At 38.2% G+C, this 13,519-nt stretch overlaps 1 protein-coding gene across 3 annotated transcripts in view; it reads right to left on the bottom strand.

Moving 5' to 3' along the window:
* The window catches only part of srgap1a (SLIT-ROBO Rho GTPase activating protein 1a), a 126,113-nt gene that overhangs the window by 48,287 nt on the left and 64,307 nt on the right, over positions 1-13,519 (bottom strand). For all 3 annotated transcript variants that reach the window (XM_022679592.2, XM_022679590.2, XM_022679591.2), the window contains exons 6-8: positions 11,303-11,431; positions 7,883-8,104; positions 6,205-6,306 (exon numbers count right to left, since the gene is read on the bottom strand). In XM_022679592.2, the coding sequence (XP_022535313.2) occupies positions 6,205-6,306; positions 7,883-8,104; positions 11,303-11,431 (453 nt within the window). The remainder of the gene's footprint in view (positions 1-6,204; positions 6,307-7,882; positions 8,105-11,302; positions 11,432-13,519) is intronic.

The following is a 13,519-nucleotide window of genomic DNA, read 5'->3' as shown; positions in this document are numbered from 1 at the left end:
GGTCTTCGGGTGTCAAGAACTAAAGAAGACAAGGTCCAGAACTTTCAAAATAGAGCCCTACTGATTTATATTTAACTGGCCAATAATATTATTCCATACTGATGAATCAAACTTTTGCCAATAATGCAGCAAAAGACACATTTTTTAGAGAGCATTACTGGGATTATTATACTTTCTGTACAATCTTAGACAGACGTCTGGAAATTAATACAGGGAAAGCAAATAGAGACTCAATAAGGAACCAATATGTTATTTTCTCTTTTTTGTATTTCAAGAGGGACAACACATATACACTTTACATCCAAAGGATTGTGGGCTCCCCTTCTAATAAATGTATTCAACTACTTAAACTTCTCCACCTTGCAAAGATGTGCAAATGCAGTCATAGCTTCCTTTAGAGAAGAAGTGACCAAATCCTGCAGCATTAAGCTGTGGAGCAGTGGTCTTACGGTTTTCCATACGTTTGGAATGAGCTGACTCTTGTTGCCGACTGACAAGCCCATCATAAACAGTGGAGACAGTTACTCCAACAATAACAGGTAAACCCTTTATTAATACCTTTGCATTTAAAAAAAAAAAATATATATATATATATATATATATATATATATATATATATATATATATATGCGGGTGTCCTAATACTGCAAAGACAGTAAATGTAGAATAAATTTATTATATGAATAATATAATTTTCTAAACAAAAAAAAAAAAAAAAAAAAAAAAAATTATTCACCCTGTAAACGGATATAAGGAAACCAAATTGGGTTTAGTGGAAGCTTGATTTAGCCTGCTAGATCAGAATGTCAGTCAGAAGAATACACATATTAATCTCTCTTATATACAAACACACACACACACTCAGCAGTGCTGAGAGACTATCAGGTTTAAAACGCTCCAAAAAGGTCATTATAAAAAGCAAACTCTCAATTCAGAAACCTTTATAACCATCAGCATGAGGTTTTTTACAGGCAGTATAAGGCCCCAGTTACGCCCAGTGAGCTCACACCCGCCCATTAACCCTGAGGGTCAGGCTGAGCCGCACCTTAAAGCCTCTTCCTCCAGTATAAATCAATGGAGGATGACCTCAAAGCTAATGGAGACCAGTAGCCTAGTCCTATGGATCAGAGCTGTCTCATAGCCAGACTATTTTCAACCTGGATGACTCATTTGTCTTTGTTTTAATCTATACACACTTGGAACACTGCAGTCACATGTTTTAGACTCTTCTGTTTCCAGCGCTGCTTACGAGTTTCGGTTACTGTCTCCCCTGGAGAGACACACCTGTTTGTGTACACACACTGGATGGATGTGGCTGTGAGAAAGGGCAAGCTTCAAATAGAACAAGACAGAGGGCGAACCCCTGCAAGTCACAGCAGAGCCAAAACGCAGCAGAAAAAAAAATAGGGAATCAATCTGCTTCACATACATCAAGAGTGTCAAATGAAAGAGCCTTGCCACAAAGCCACTTTAAAAAGAGATTTTAAACTCAATCAATTACATCCTGTGCAGCGGAACTCTCTGAGGGGCGTGCTGCCTCCAGCAGTGCCTCTCATGCGAGACCGTTAAAGAGAAGAGGAAAAGAAAAGGCATTTAAGCTGATGAAGAGGAGGCAGAAGTTCTGGCATGTTTTCAAGGCAGTCTTCAGCTGTAAATCCATCAACAAAAATGAAACACAAAACACCAGAGAAGGAAATTAAGCCTTTGTTCATGGCTCTCACACTTCAATTATGGTATGTGTGGTATGTATATAGTTGTAGGCAAAAAAACATTTCTGTAAGCATTTTAAATGTTCTACAACTTTGATAGTCTTAAAAATAACTCAGAAAGCCTGTTCAAGTCAAAAGTGATCATACATACACTGCCAAGTCATAGGATCGCAGGATATAAAATGACCATATTACCATAGGGAAATGGGAAAACATAAGAGACCACTTAATGATGATGTTTTTCCTTGATTTTACCAAATAAAAAAACTCTGTAATTTAATCAAGAGAAAGATGGATGATCACAAGCCATCAAACCAAGCTGAACTGCTTGAAACTGCTGAATTTTTGAACCAGGAGTGGAATAAAGTTATCCAAAAGCAGTGTGTAAGACTGGTGGAGGAGAACATTCCAAGATGCATGAAAACTGTGATTAAAAACCAGGGTTATTCCACCAAATATACATTGCTGAACCCTTAAACTTTATGAATATGAACTTGTTTTCTTTGCATTATTTAAGATATGAAAGCTCAGCATATTTTTTGTTATTTCAGTCATTTCTCATTTTCGTAGTTTATACAATAAAACAACAATGTACATATGCATATAAATAGTTAAATAAGAGAAACTGATTCAGAAACTGAAGTGGTCTCTTAATGTTTTCCAGAGCTGAAGTTGTAGGCAAAATGTGAACATTTTTGTAAGCGTTCAGCAATTCAGTTTTTTTTTTTGTGTTACATCTTTAAGAACGTTATTGCAGTGCTATGCTGTGTTTTTCCCCCAGCAATCTATAATCACACCCCCGACTGCCTGCACTGCAGACCTACCCCAAATGAGACCAACTCTCCCTACTTTAAAACCATTAGATTTGATGTATTATTCATTCTAATTCTGGCTCTGCTGACATGGAGATTGCAACATTTACACCAGAGAATTTTGGAAAGTTCATTTGATATGAGAAGAACTGAAGTCCACCGAACAACGAGACGAACAGAGAGCCCCTCTTTAGTGCGTTTTTTTTATTTTTTTTTTATGATTAGCACTGGTACTAACGTGTTTTGCAGCCCATTTAACAGCAGAGTGCTAACTGTTAGATGAGCTATCAGCAATCAGTGATTTCACACGGCAGTAGGCTCAGGGCACACATCTCCTCAGCTTTGATGTGCCTCCCTGAGGTTTATCTCCAGCAAAACAAACAGATACTTCTGACTGAGAGAGGCAGTTTGGACTGCTGTGGTTTTAGCGCGAGACGCAGAAAGAATATCTATTAGAAAGGAAGGAGAAGAGAGGGAGGGAGGGATGAGTGAGTGGGTGTGGGTAAAAGAACCAAAAAAGAATGATGAAGAGAGACAGAGTGAGAGATATAAAAGTGCGCATCACTCTCGCCACCCGATGTACCATATCCTAATCTCTCTAGCAAACATTGTGTACTTCATTAAATTATTAGCTCTGCAGGAGGAAAAAGGGGAACAAGAGAGGAATAGGGAATGAAGAGAGATGAAGAGTCCGCTGAGGGATAAGAGCAACACTTCCCTGCTTTCTGCTGAAGGTGTGTGAGAGCGTATCTCAGGCTGAGTGTTATATGGAGACTGTCAGTAAAGCTAATAAAGTATTCATCGGGTTTTCTCTGCTCTGTAATGCTGTGCTGCTCTAGGAAACAGCTGCACCACTGCGATTCAATACAGCTTCACAGCAGGAGAAGAAGACCTTGCTCTGCTCTGCATCCAGGATGTTTGTCGTGCTCTTCTTCGGACCATTGAAGCTCCAGTTTTTTTTGTTTTTTTTACCAGTTTTTTTTTTTGACAGTTCCATGATGCCCTCAGCCATACAAGCATTTCAGGAAACGCCCCAACCTTACATCCTGTCCTCATCTGCTTCTGCTGCACTGGCCTTTACAAGACCATGGCCCACTACAGTACTTTTCAAATAGGATAGACTTCCGGTCACTGACAGCAGCTCAGGCCATCATGACCCACTGTGCTCAAATACACACACACACACACACACACATTAAAAGTACATCCTTGACAAGACTGCCAAGAACCAAGAGTGCCCCAAATACATCACAGCAGTTGGAGAATACTCAAATACTGCACAGACTATAAATATATGTATTCAGTAAAAGTATTTGCCCCCTACAGATTTCTACTGTTTTTTTTTATTTATTTTAATATCAAAGATAACCAGAGTTCATATAAAAATCACATTTAAATTGCTTTGTTTATTAAAGAAAAAAATATATTTATATAAATATATAAATAAATAAGAATTCAGCTTCCAACTTCCAATAGCAGGGAATTTTTTATGCATTTATAGATTTGCTTAGATGATTATGACATAAGAGGGGTAAGAACTAGTATCATGTCCCATGATTTTTGCCATGTCATGTGGAATCTTAAGAATAAGGCTTTGACCTGGGGCTTCTGCATTAAAATGTGGATGTGATTTCTAAAGGAGATGCATGCTCTATTTGGATAGACCATTCTAGCCAGACGCCACTGGTCACAATCTTTACAATCCACTGTGTTGTTCACTGTGGGTTTTAGTGCTTTCTTTGATTAATTCTCTAACAGTGGGATCTAATTAACCTTAAAAGTATGCAACATTTTAGAACTGAAATGTCTTATTAATCTTGCACTCACCATAAGGCCTCGCTCAAATTCTAATAATTCAAGCTGCCTTGCAATTAATGTGCTGGCCGATGTTCAACTCTGCTTACAAGATAACACCTCACAACTTGCACAGTTGTAAGTACTGATATTTCTTCGTTGTTGCCAACCCTTAGTGACCAGGGCCCATTGCAGGCAGACTGTAAGACACACTGCAGAGCACCCAGCAACTCCTGACAGGACCTACAGTATGCTGTAGGTAGTATTCTCCATGCTTATATGGTAACATGCCATAAAAATACAACACACAAGGAAGATGAGTTAAAGACCTCCATGGGGTCTTGGGGCAAATTGAAGAATGCGGAGATACGGATCTAGGTTTCCTGCCAACCAAAGTATAAATCTGAGCCTTCCATCAGAGGCACCTTTGGTTCTTCTCTCTGCTCTTAATGGCACATTTATGACTGCTCTTATGACCTTCTCTACATGAGAATAAGAAATTAAATCTAAGAAAATGTGGAGCTGCAAAATAAAATAAAACAATAGAGATAACAGTAAAAAAAAAAAAAAGGAAGATGATTGCCAGCGATTGTGCCACCAGAAAGGTGCCAGTGCATCTCTTCCTGACCACACCTTTTTTTAATTTTGTAAGAGTCCAGGCATCAGCAGTGTGAAGGCCGTTTCAGACGTAGCAGCCCTGAGATGAGCTTCAGACGGTGGTTCAGAAAAAAATTAAGCAGACAGCTTTTTGGAAATAAAGAGGGGGTGACTGAGAGGAGCCAGCTTGTGCGTCACTGGGGTTATCCAGAGGACAGCAGAACTGCTGCTGCAGTGAGGACATGGCTATCCTTGGCCAGTCCCTCCAAAGCCTCTTCTGCAATTAGCTCTTGGCAATTCAATTATGCACACAAATCTACAGTAATGCTGTCTCATTCTGCTGCAATAAAAAGAGATCAAGAGCGTCTTCAAGGATTTGGCTTCGATATCTCAAAAAAGAGCTCAACCAGTATAGCAACCCCACTGGTCTGGTGCAGAACACTTTGCAACAAGATTCAGCTGCTACCCATGATAAATTATGACCAAATATGTCCTTTATATACCAAATATATACTTTTTTTAAAATGCACTCATCTACATTGCTGGCATAGATGTGCAAATGCACACAGATATATCACAAAGACAATAAACTACAATACACAGCATTACTAAAGAGGAGAAAATAGTTCAAAATAAACAAATACCAGGAATTATGGATTTATTGGTGTCAGTTTCACAGAATTTGACGAACAATATTCTTCACTGCAGGTTTGCCCTATTCATTTAATTAGCACCACCATATGAATCCACATTAGGTCTCTTACAAGTAAAATAATAGAATAATTTTGTTGAGATTTCAAACCTGGTGTGCATTTACACTTAAACCCTTCTTTAATAATAAGCAAAAAAAAACTCAACCACTGAATATATTGTTGCTCTCCAATGAAAAACATGTATCTCCATTTTTGTAAATGTTTTATTTACTACATCATTTAAACACACAAACTGTTGCTTACACTGTGTCATAACAGACCAATAGAAACACTCCAAAATTACCTAAACTAAACTCAACTGACTTCCACTGAAAATTAAGGTTTTAGGTTTTAGCTCTCTCCTGTAAAGTTGCTGTTTTGCAGATAAATGTTTGTAATTGGACAGCATCAATATGTGTTTGAAGAGATTCTGGAGTCACACAACTATCATCCCAAGTACTCCCCTATGTCCTATTTGAACACCCGATTAATCAAATGCTAAGATGACCAGATACCAAACCTTTACACAATCAGACCCACCTCAACCTTATACCTGTATTTAGATACAAACATGAAAAGAACTGTAGAAGTCCTGCTTACCTCCTCATTCTCAATCTTCAGTGTGGTCAAACGGGACTGTAGCTGCTGGAACCTGAGTACCAGCTCAGCCTGGACTGGGGGCTGAGCTGTGATCTGGCAGACCTGAGAAAGGAGGGGAAAAAAGAGCAGCAGATCAGAAAACAATGCATCATCTTCCCTTTGTCACAGCTTCAGCCTGAACAGCTGGAGGCAACCAATAATTCTCTTCCCAAATAACAACCAAAAATCTCCTCAAATTTCTTCCCAGGTGGGTTTGGCACTTGGGAACAAGATGTTCCTGGAAAAACCATGAGGGTTTGTCATTAAATTGTCAAACACGTTTCATTTCAATCTGCTTCTGCTGACCCAGGATCCTGCGCCACAAAGCAACTGGTTTTAAACTTTGCACAGACGTGATATCAGTGACAAAACGGGCAATTAGGGAGCAAAATTCAATAAAGTCGCAATAAGGAAAACACCTTGAGGGTGAGAAAAGCAACGTGATTTGTTCCACACACCATCGTATAAACGCCGCTCTGGTGACGGAGACATATTAAAACTGAGAAATGAAACCACTCTAACCACAGCTAATCCAACTCCTCATTAGCATGCATTCTTTACTCTGCAGTTCTGAGCTATTGTAACCAGAGTGATTCACTAAAAGAATGAGGTCAACATAAGGCAGCATGACCGTAAAAACAAACTCTGTTTTTGATGTGAAATCTGTAAAGGTTTGTATGAAGTGTGAGAACACTACAGTCATCAATATACAGCTCTGGAAAAAAATAAGAGACCACTTAAACAGGATGAGTTTCTTTGATTTTACCAAATTGAAAACCTCTGGAATATAATCAAGAGAAAGATGGATGATCATAAGCCATCAAATCAAGCTGAACTGCTTGAATGTTTGCACCAGGAGTGGCATAAAGTTATCCAAAAGCAGTGCGTAAGACTGGTGGAGGAAAACATGCCAAGATGCATAAAAACTGCGATTACAAACCAGGGTTATTCCACCAAATATTACTTTCTGAACTCTTAAAACTTAATAAATATGAACATGTTTACTTTGAATTATTTGAGGTCCATGTTATGGAGATGGATGATTTGGACTCAATCGTCTACACTACTAATAATGCACTGAAATAAAACATTTTGTAAACAGTAAATAAATTGTTTTTGCCATTTTTTTAATCACTGCATGTATTTAATACTAGAAACGTATTTGTTTCTAACTTTTAAAGAAAAAATACTTATAAAACTACATTGTGAAAAACATTATTGAACCCGAAACATTTTTTTTTTAAATTCCTACTAGTTGTGATTTGACCGCATCAAAAAAAATTCGAATCTATACATCACAATTTGGCTCCATTAACTCGGCTTGGATTTGCAGGCTTGCACATTTTTCCTGTCACATTAACACATCAATGTCAAGAACTGGCTATTCACTTTATGCCTCATATTTAGATCTCCTTTTGACAGGTGACATTCTAACATGTTGTTAATTTTTTTTTTTTCACTTCATCTGTCAGGTGTTTTAATGTCCTGACGTATTACTAAACAGTATTACACCCAATAGCTAGGTTTGGTTAATTTATGTTTTTTTTGCTCACGTGACTGTAATTGTGCGACAAAAGTGTGAGAAAAGTACAGAGAGAGAGAAAGAAAGCTCGACAAATAGATAGAAAGAGCTTCTAACCTCATCTCCCATGTGCGACTGAAAGTCAAATTTGACGGGAGGACAGAAAGCGGTGGGGTACATCTCCATAAAGCGCTGGCGGTCACTGCGGGGGTCCAGACTATCCACAGCATTCTCAATGATGTCCAAGCCCTCATGTCGAGACGTCTCCAGGTTATATTCGGCCGAAAGATAGGTCCGCAACGCTCGGTTCAGAGAGAAATGGTAGCCCAGATCACAGCACTGAGAGATAAAAAAGAGAGAGATAGAGAGAGAGAGTTTAGTTAAAAATGTTAATGTTGCAATTAGCAAATGAAAACAAATCAACAACTATTTTAATCAACACCAGTTAACATTACAAAAATTACACAATGCTAAATGGTGGTTTTCTACCACAATAGCATATGCCATTAACTACTCCTTAAACTATTCCTTTCTCCACTAGCATATCAAATCCTTTCAGTTCATCTATGGAAAGTGTTTAGACATGACACTGATAAATTTAGACATTCTTAAAGCATTAGCATTAGCAAGTTAGAACAGCCTGACACTCCACAGGCTCTGTGGTCCTGGCAGTACTCAGGTCTTGACCTCAAACAAGCATCCGTTGACCTAATCCACAGTCACCGCTATTTGTTACTGAATGTAGCTTCTCTATATGCCCTTGAAAGATATTTATCCTACACTTACCGCATCTTAAAAAAAAAAAAAAAAATCCATTTTGGAGCATTTCTATTGGTATGTAATTGATGACATACAACCATAAAGAAAATTTGTATTTTTTTTTTTTAAAGTTTCATAGTTGTGGATTGACAGGTGAAGGGCAGTTCAAGAGGTGTTTTATGCAAGTTTCCTTTTTGTGATTTTTTTTCAGCTGATTCACAGGGAAAAAAAAACATATTTTTTGATGGTCTTTCGAAACCCATGTGGAAATACAATTTTATGCCCTTTAAGGTAATAAAACAAATGCTAAAAATTATAGAGCATATTTGCATAACTATTAAATAGTAAATAGTAGTAGTTTGTAATTATTAAATAAACACTTGGTAATTTAGCTAATAATTGTGTTGAAAATAAAGTAAAAAAATAAAAAATCTTCAAACTAGGTTACAAGATCCCAACATTTTTTTCTCAAAATTAGGAATTACTGTTATAATAAAGATACACTTACAATGTCAAATATGAGGACTAAAGTGGTCAGACTAATTATTTCGTATTTATTAGCAAAATTAGAGGTACATCAAACTATCAAAACGTCAGAAATGGAGGTCATGACAAAAAAAATAGTTGACTAATCGTTGAAAGATTAGTCATCTACTACTAAAATAATCATGTCAATAAATATTGGTGAATGCCAATATTATAATATTAATTCTACATCAAAATATCTGTGCCCTCAGAGATTACAGAGGAAGTGTGTGTTTTGAGACGAGACTTGTCGCTGCAGTGTGACTAAGAATACTACCGGCTCCCAACTGAGCTTTTCCTGCAGACGGTTCAACTGATTACACTCTGAAAGAGAGACGGAGGGCTGTGGAGTGTGAGCACGTGTATGTGCGCTAGTACGTGTAAGCGTTAGTGTGAGTGTGTTTGTGTGTATGGGATCAGTCTGCTGATGTGCTTTCCGAACACACGCTGACACTGGAACAGTCAGATGAGTCACAGAGATTCTGGTGCTCAGGCCTGATGGCTGAATTTAATCTACTCTCTCTCTCTTCTTTAAGCATGTCCATCTCACTCACTCTCTCCTTCTTGGAACGAGACGGCACGTCTGGGAGGCGTCTGCTGTAAACAGCCATTTTGTGATTGGTCGTGACTGAGGGAAGGTCACACTGGCCCATTTCCTTTAGTGAGGCATGCATAGTGCAGATCTCCAGAAGCAAAACACACTACATACTATTACATTCCTGCAGGGTATATTTTTAAATCTAAAAAAAAATCTGTATTAGTTTATGTACCTTAACAATTATAGTTTCTTGCTTTATGAAAGGAAAAGTAGATCCAAAAGTTTTTGTTAATGTGCTGTTTTTGATTTCTGTAATGTCCTCTGTTTTGATTGGTTGGTCAGTAATGTGCATCATTTAATGAATTTATGTTAATGAGATGCTTTTCATGACATTATGAAAACTTCCCTTTATGTGCATATCACGAAGCAATGTGGGCACAACAGTTTTCTTCTGTAACTGTAGATTAACCCTTATTTATAAACAGACGGAATCTGAGGGTAATCCATTACCCTTATTCTGCTGCATGACCCACATGCACTTAAGGGGAGTCTGATTTCTATAAGGAGGTAAAATTTGGCACAACACCTGGAAACGCCTGCCAAACTGACAATACACAAATATCAGACTCAACCTTCTACAAACCAATCAGTATCAATTATAGGTAGAAACAAAAAGGTAGGTGATGATGACACAATGTAACAAAACAATACCCTTAGTTTAGACTTTGGTCTGGATGTTCAGATGTAAAAATCACCATCAGTTATATGTCTGAAACTCATTTTTCCACTATGCCAATGAAAACACAGTTTGACTTCTAAGGCCTCTTTAAATCAGATCTCTTTTTAGTATTATCATAAGTTTTGCAGTAGAAATGAACAAAAACAACACCTGCCTTTAAAGTGTAAATAAATCTGCAGCTTGGACTATGACTGGGCTGCAGTGCAGGTACTACAGAGTGAGGTTCTGCTGGTTGGGCATTATGCTGGATCTCAGATGACCTAAATTAGCTGCTAAAGTAATTCACAAAAACTGGGTTTCAAGGGCAGACCCTTTTTTCCTTCCGCTCAAAGTAAAGAAAAGTCTTTGCACATGCAAATAGGAGCATAAATACAGGTGCAGATACAAGAAACCTTCCATAAAATGCATGGTGAAGCAGAAAGACACAGAACCTGAAATTATGCAATTGAGAAATAAAAACAATGACTAAAATGATTATGGGATTGGTGTAAACCTCAAGGACATGCTCTATGTTCCCAAAACTGAACTGTTTCTCTATCTCTCTCTTTCTTTCTTTTCCTCAACTGTCTGACACGGTTGAACTCATCATTCCCTCTAGACAGAGATATTAAAATCTCTTCAGAATGCTTGAGGGAATGCTCTCCAATAACATCTCTCTAATGGTTGGGGAATAGAGTCTTAAACAAAATGCAATTTAGTGCAATGTGTTTGCAGAGACTCATCTGCACTTGAAGCCTTAAGAGCTTAAACTGAAGCACAATCTGACGGATCCGTCTGCTCTTAAGCATATGCGTTTCCTGAGATCAAAGAGGATGTAAATGGAAAAAGCAGAAATGTAGGTCTGCGAATGAGGCAGCAGTGCTGACATTCCTATGAGTTCCCAAAAGACTTGAAGTCAGTCTAAGGCTCCATTTATAACTGTTCTACTTGTCACGCAACTGAAGATGACACCTAGTCGCATTTCTCAAGTACTTACATCTATTAAATCAGGCAAGTCATGAATATAATACTTGAAGACAGAGGAATTAGTGGCTTCCAGCGTCAGCAGGTACTCGTTGCGGGCTTTGATGGACTTCAGCTTGTTCTCAGAGTACTTGGCCTGCCTCTGAAGGGAGATAAAAACAAAAGAAATGAGACACATAACTCTGAGCATTATAAGATCCTTCAAAAGATGACTTTCAATAGCTCATGTCCAAAAATACACAACAAAGAAACTACTGCAAGTGTGAAATCTGAAACTTGAAGAAAAAAAGATTAAAAAAGCACAAAAAACATCAAAGACCAAACACTCCATGATACAAAATAAGCGTAATGGGACAAAAGGCCAGAGATTAAAAAGTAAACAAACAACTCATCGTGAATAGCATCATACTGCTGTTTACGCTCTCCGTCTCCTGACAATGCAGAAGTGTGTTAGTCATGTAAGTGCACTGGCTGACCAACAGACAGTGACTCATCCAGACATCCATTTTTCACCCACTCCACCGTCCTGCATTCCAAGAAGTGTCAAAGGAGCGGGGGGATGCTTCTTCCCACAGCTTTACAACCATTCGTCATAGGCTTCAACAGAAAACAGGCCAGCTGAGAGCATAACACATGCCCTCCTCACTGAGAGGGTGACGGGTGATGGCTTCCATCTAAAGCAGGTCCAGTGAACTAAATGCTGGCCTGATGCTGGCTCTACTTTCAAAAGTACTGAAGTATGTGGATTGGGAGATAAAGTGATTGAGATGATTAAGACTGAGATAATTTAGTCCAGACAATTACTTAGGAATTTAAAAAACTCTCCTCATTAGCATGGTATCTGACCCTCACTCCAATTGAAGATCAACCATGACTAGTTTTTTGGTGCTTAAATTTCTTAGTTATTGCTTTTTCACAAAAAATGTTGAACTGAAGCTACAAGGTTTATATAGATAACAATAATGGACTTCAGGTGATGCTTTGAAAACACCTACACCTGTATAAATTGTGAGGTATTAGTTTGAGTGGCAAATTGTTCATGTGAAACTCGATCCTAGTTTCTGTCCTGTGATTTTGGCACAGTATTGTCTCATTTGAAGTGGGCCTCTGAAAAACAATCTCAATGTGAAGGGCCATATAGCCCATATAACACTTCCCTCTACCCCTCTAACAAGAATCTGCACACCCTACCCTTAGGAATGCAGGCACAAAACAGAAGGGCAGGGCTAAAGGGTAGGTCCAAGGGGTTAAATGCAATTGGGTCTTAAATCTGCTATGACCAGTTCAGAAAAAAGTTAGGATCCCAGCTAAGGCTTTTAGGCTGCACATATGCTGTCCAGTCTCTGCCTAAGTGCAGAGTCAAAGTTTGTAAAGCATCTGAAAATAAGAAGATCAGTCATTAACTTGCATTCTGTTGATTACTTTGAAATTTGAATGCTGTGCCAAGGGCCTGTACAAGGAGTTATTTTCAGGACAAATAAACGATATATTTATATGTTAATTTGTTTAAAGGAGAACTCTGGTGTGAAATTGACTTTGGGTGTGGTAAAACATGATAAAGAATACTAACCTTTATTGAATAGCCCACCTCTGTGCAGAAGAAGTTTATTAAAAACACTGTTTACAACCAGTAGCTTTTGCTATATCTCCAGGCGCCACCATATTAAAATAAAGTAAGATGCCGGCGCTCGGAAATGTAGCTAATGCTACGGGTTGTAAACAGTGTTGTTAAATAAGCTTCTTGTGCATTTTTAAAGTTCTTAATGCCTCATTTTAATTGTCAGTGTTCTCCAGAGTCTACCAATGAGATCTGTGGAGCTACTTTAAGCCTGGATAACGGTGTAAAAAGCGATTTATCCGCAAGAGCAAGAATATGCCCCATATCACCCAGTCTAAAAGGTGCTTGGACAAACTTCACAAAATTACTGAATCTCGGAAAGCTGCGGGAGAACGGAGGTGGGCTATTCTACAAAAGTTAGCATTCTTTATCATGTTTTACTACACCCAAAGTCAAGTTCACACCGGAGTTCTCCTTTAAGTTAATCCTGATGCCTTAAAGTCTCTACCACATGGTGAGCTGTACAGTTTATTATTTCAATAATGAGGTCAAATTGGTATTGGGTATCAACCGATCAGCAAAGTTCATGTATTGGATCGGCATCAAAACTGATAAAGACAAATCTGTGCCTTCCTACTAAGTACCTTGAAGAAAAAACTCTAAAAAGCATTA

This window comes from Astyanax mexicanus, chromosome 9 (assembly GCF_023375975.1).
Source record: "Astyanax mexicanus isolate ESR-SI-001 chromosome 9, AstMex3_surface, whole genome shotgun sequence".
NCBI lineage: Eukaryota > Metazoa > Chordata > Actinopteri > Characiformes > Acestrorhamphidae > Astyanax > Astyanax mexicanus.
This window is presented reverse-complemented; position numbering and strand designations above follow the sequence as displayed.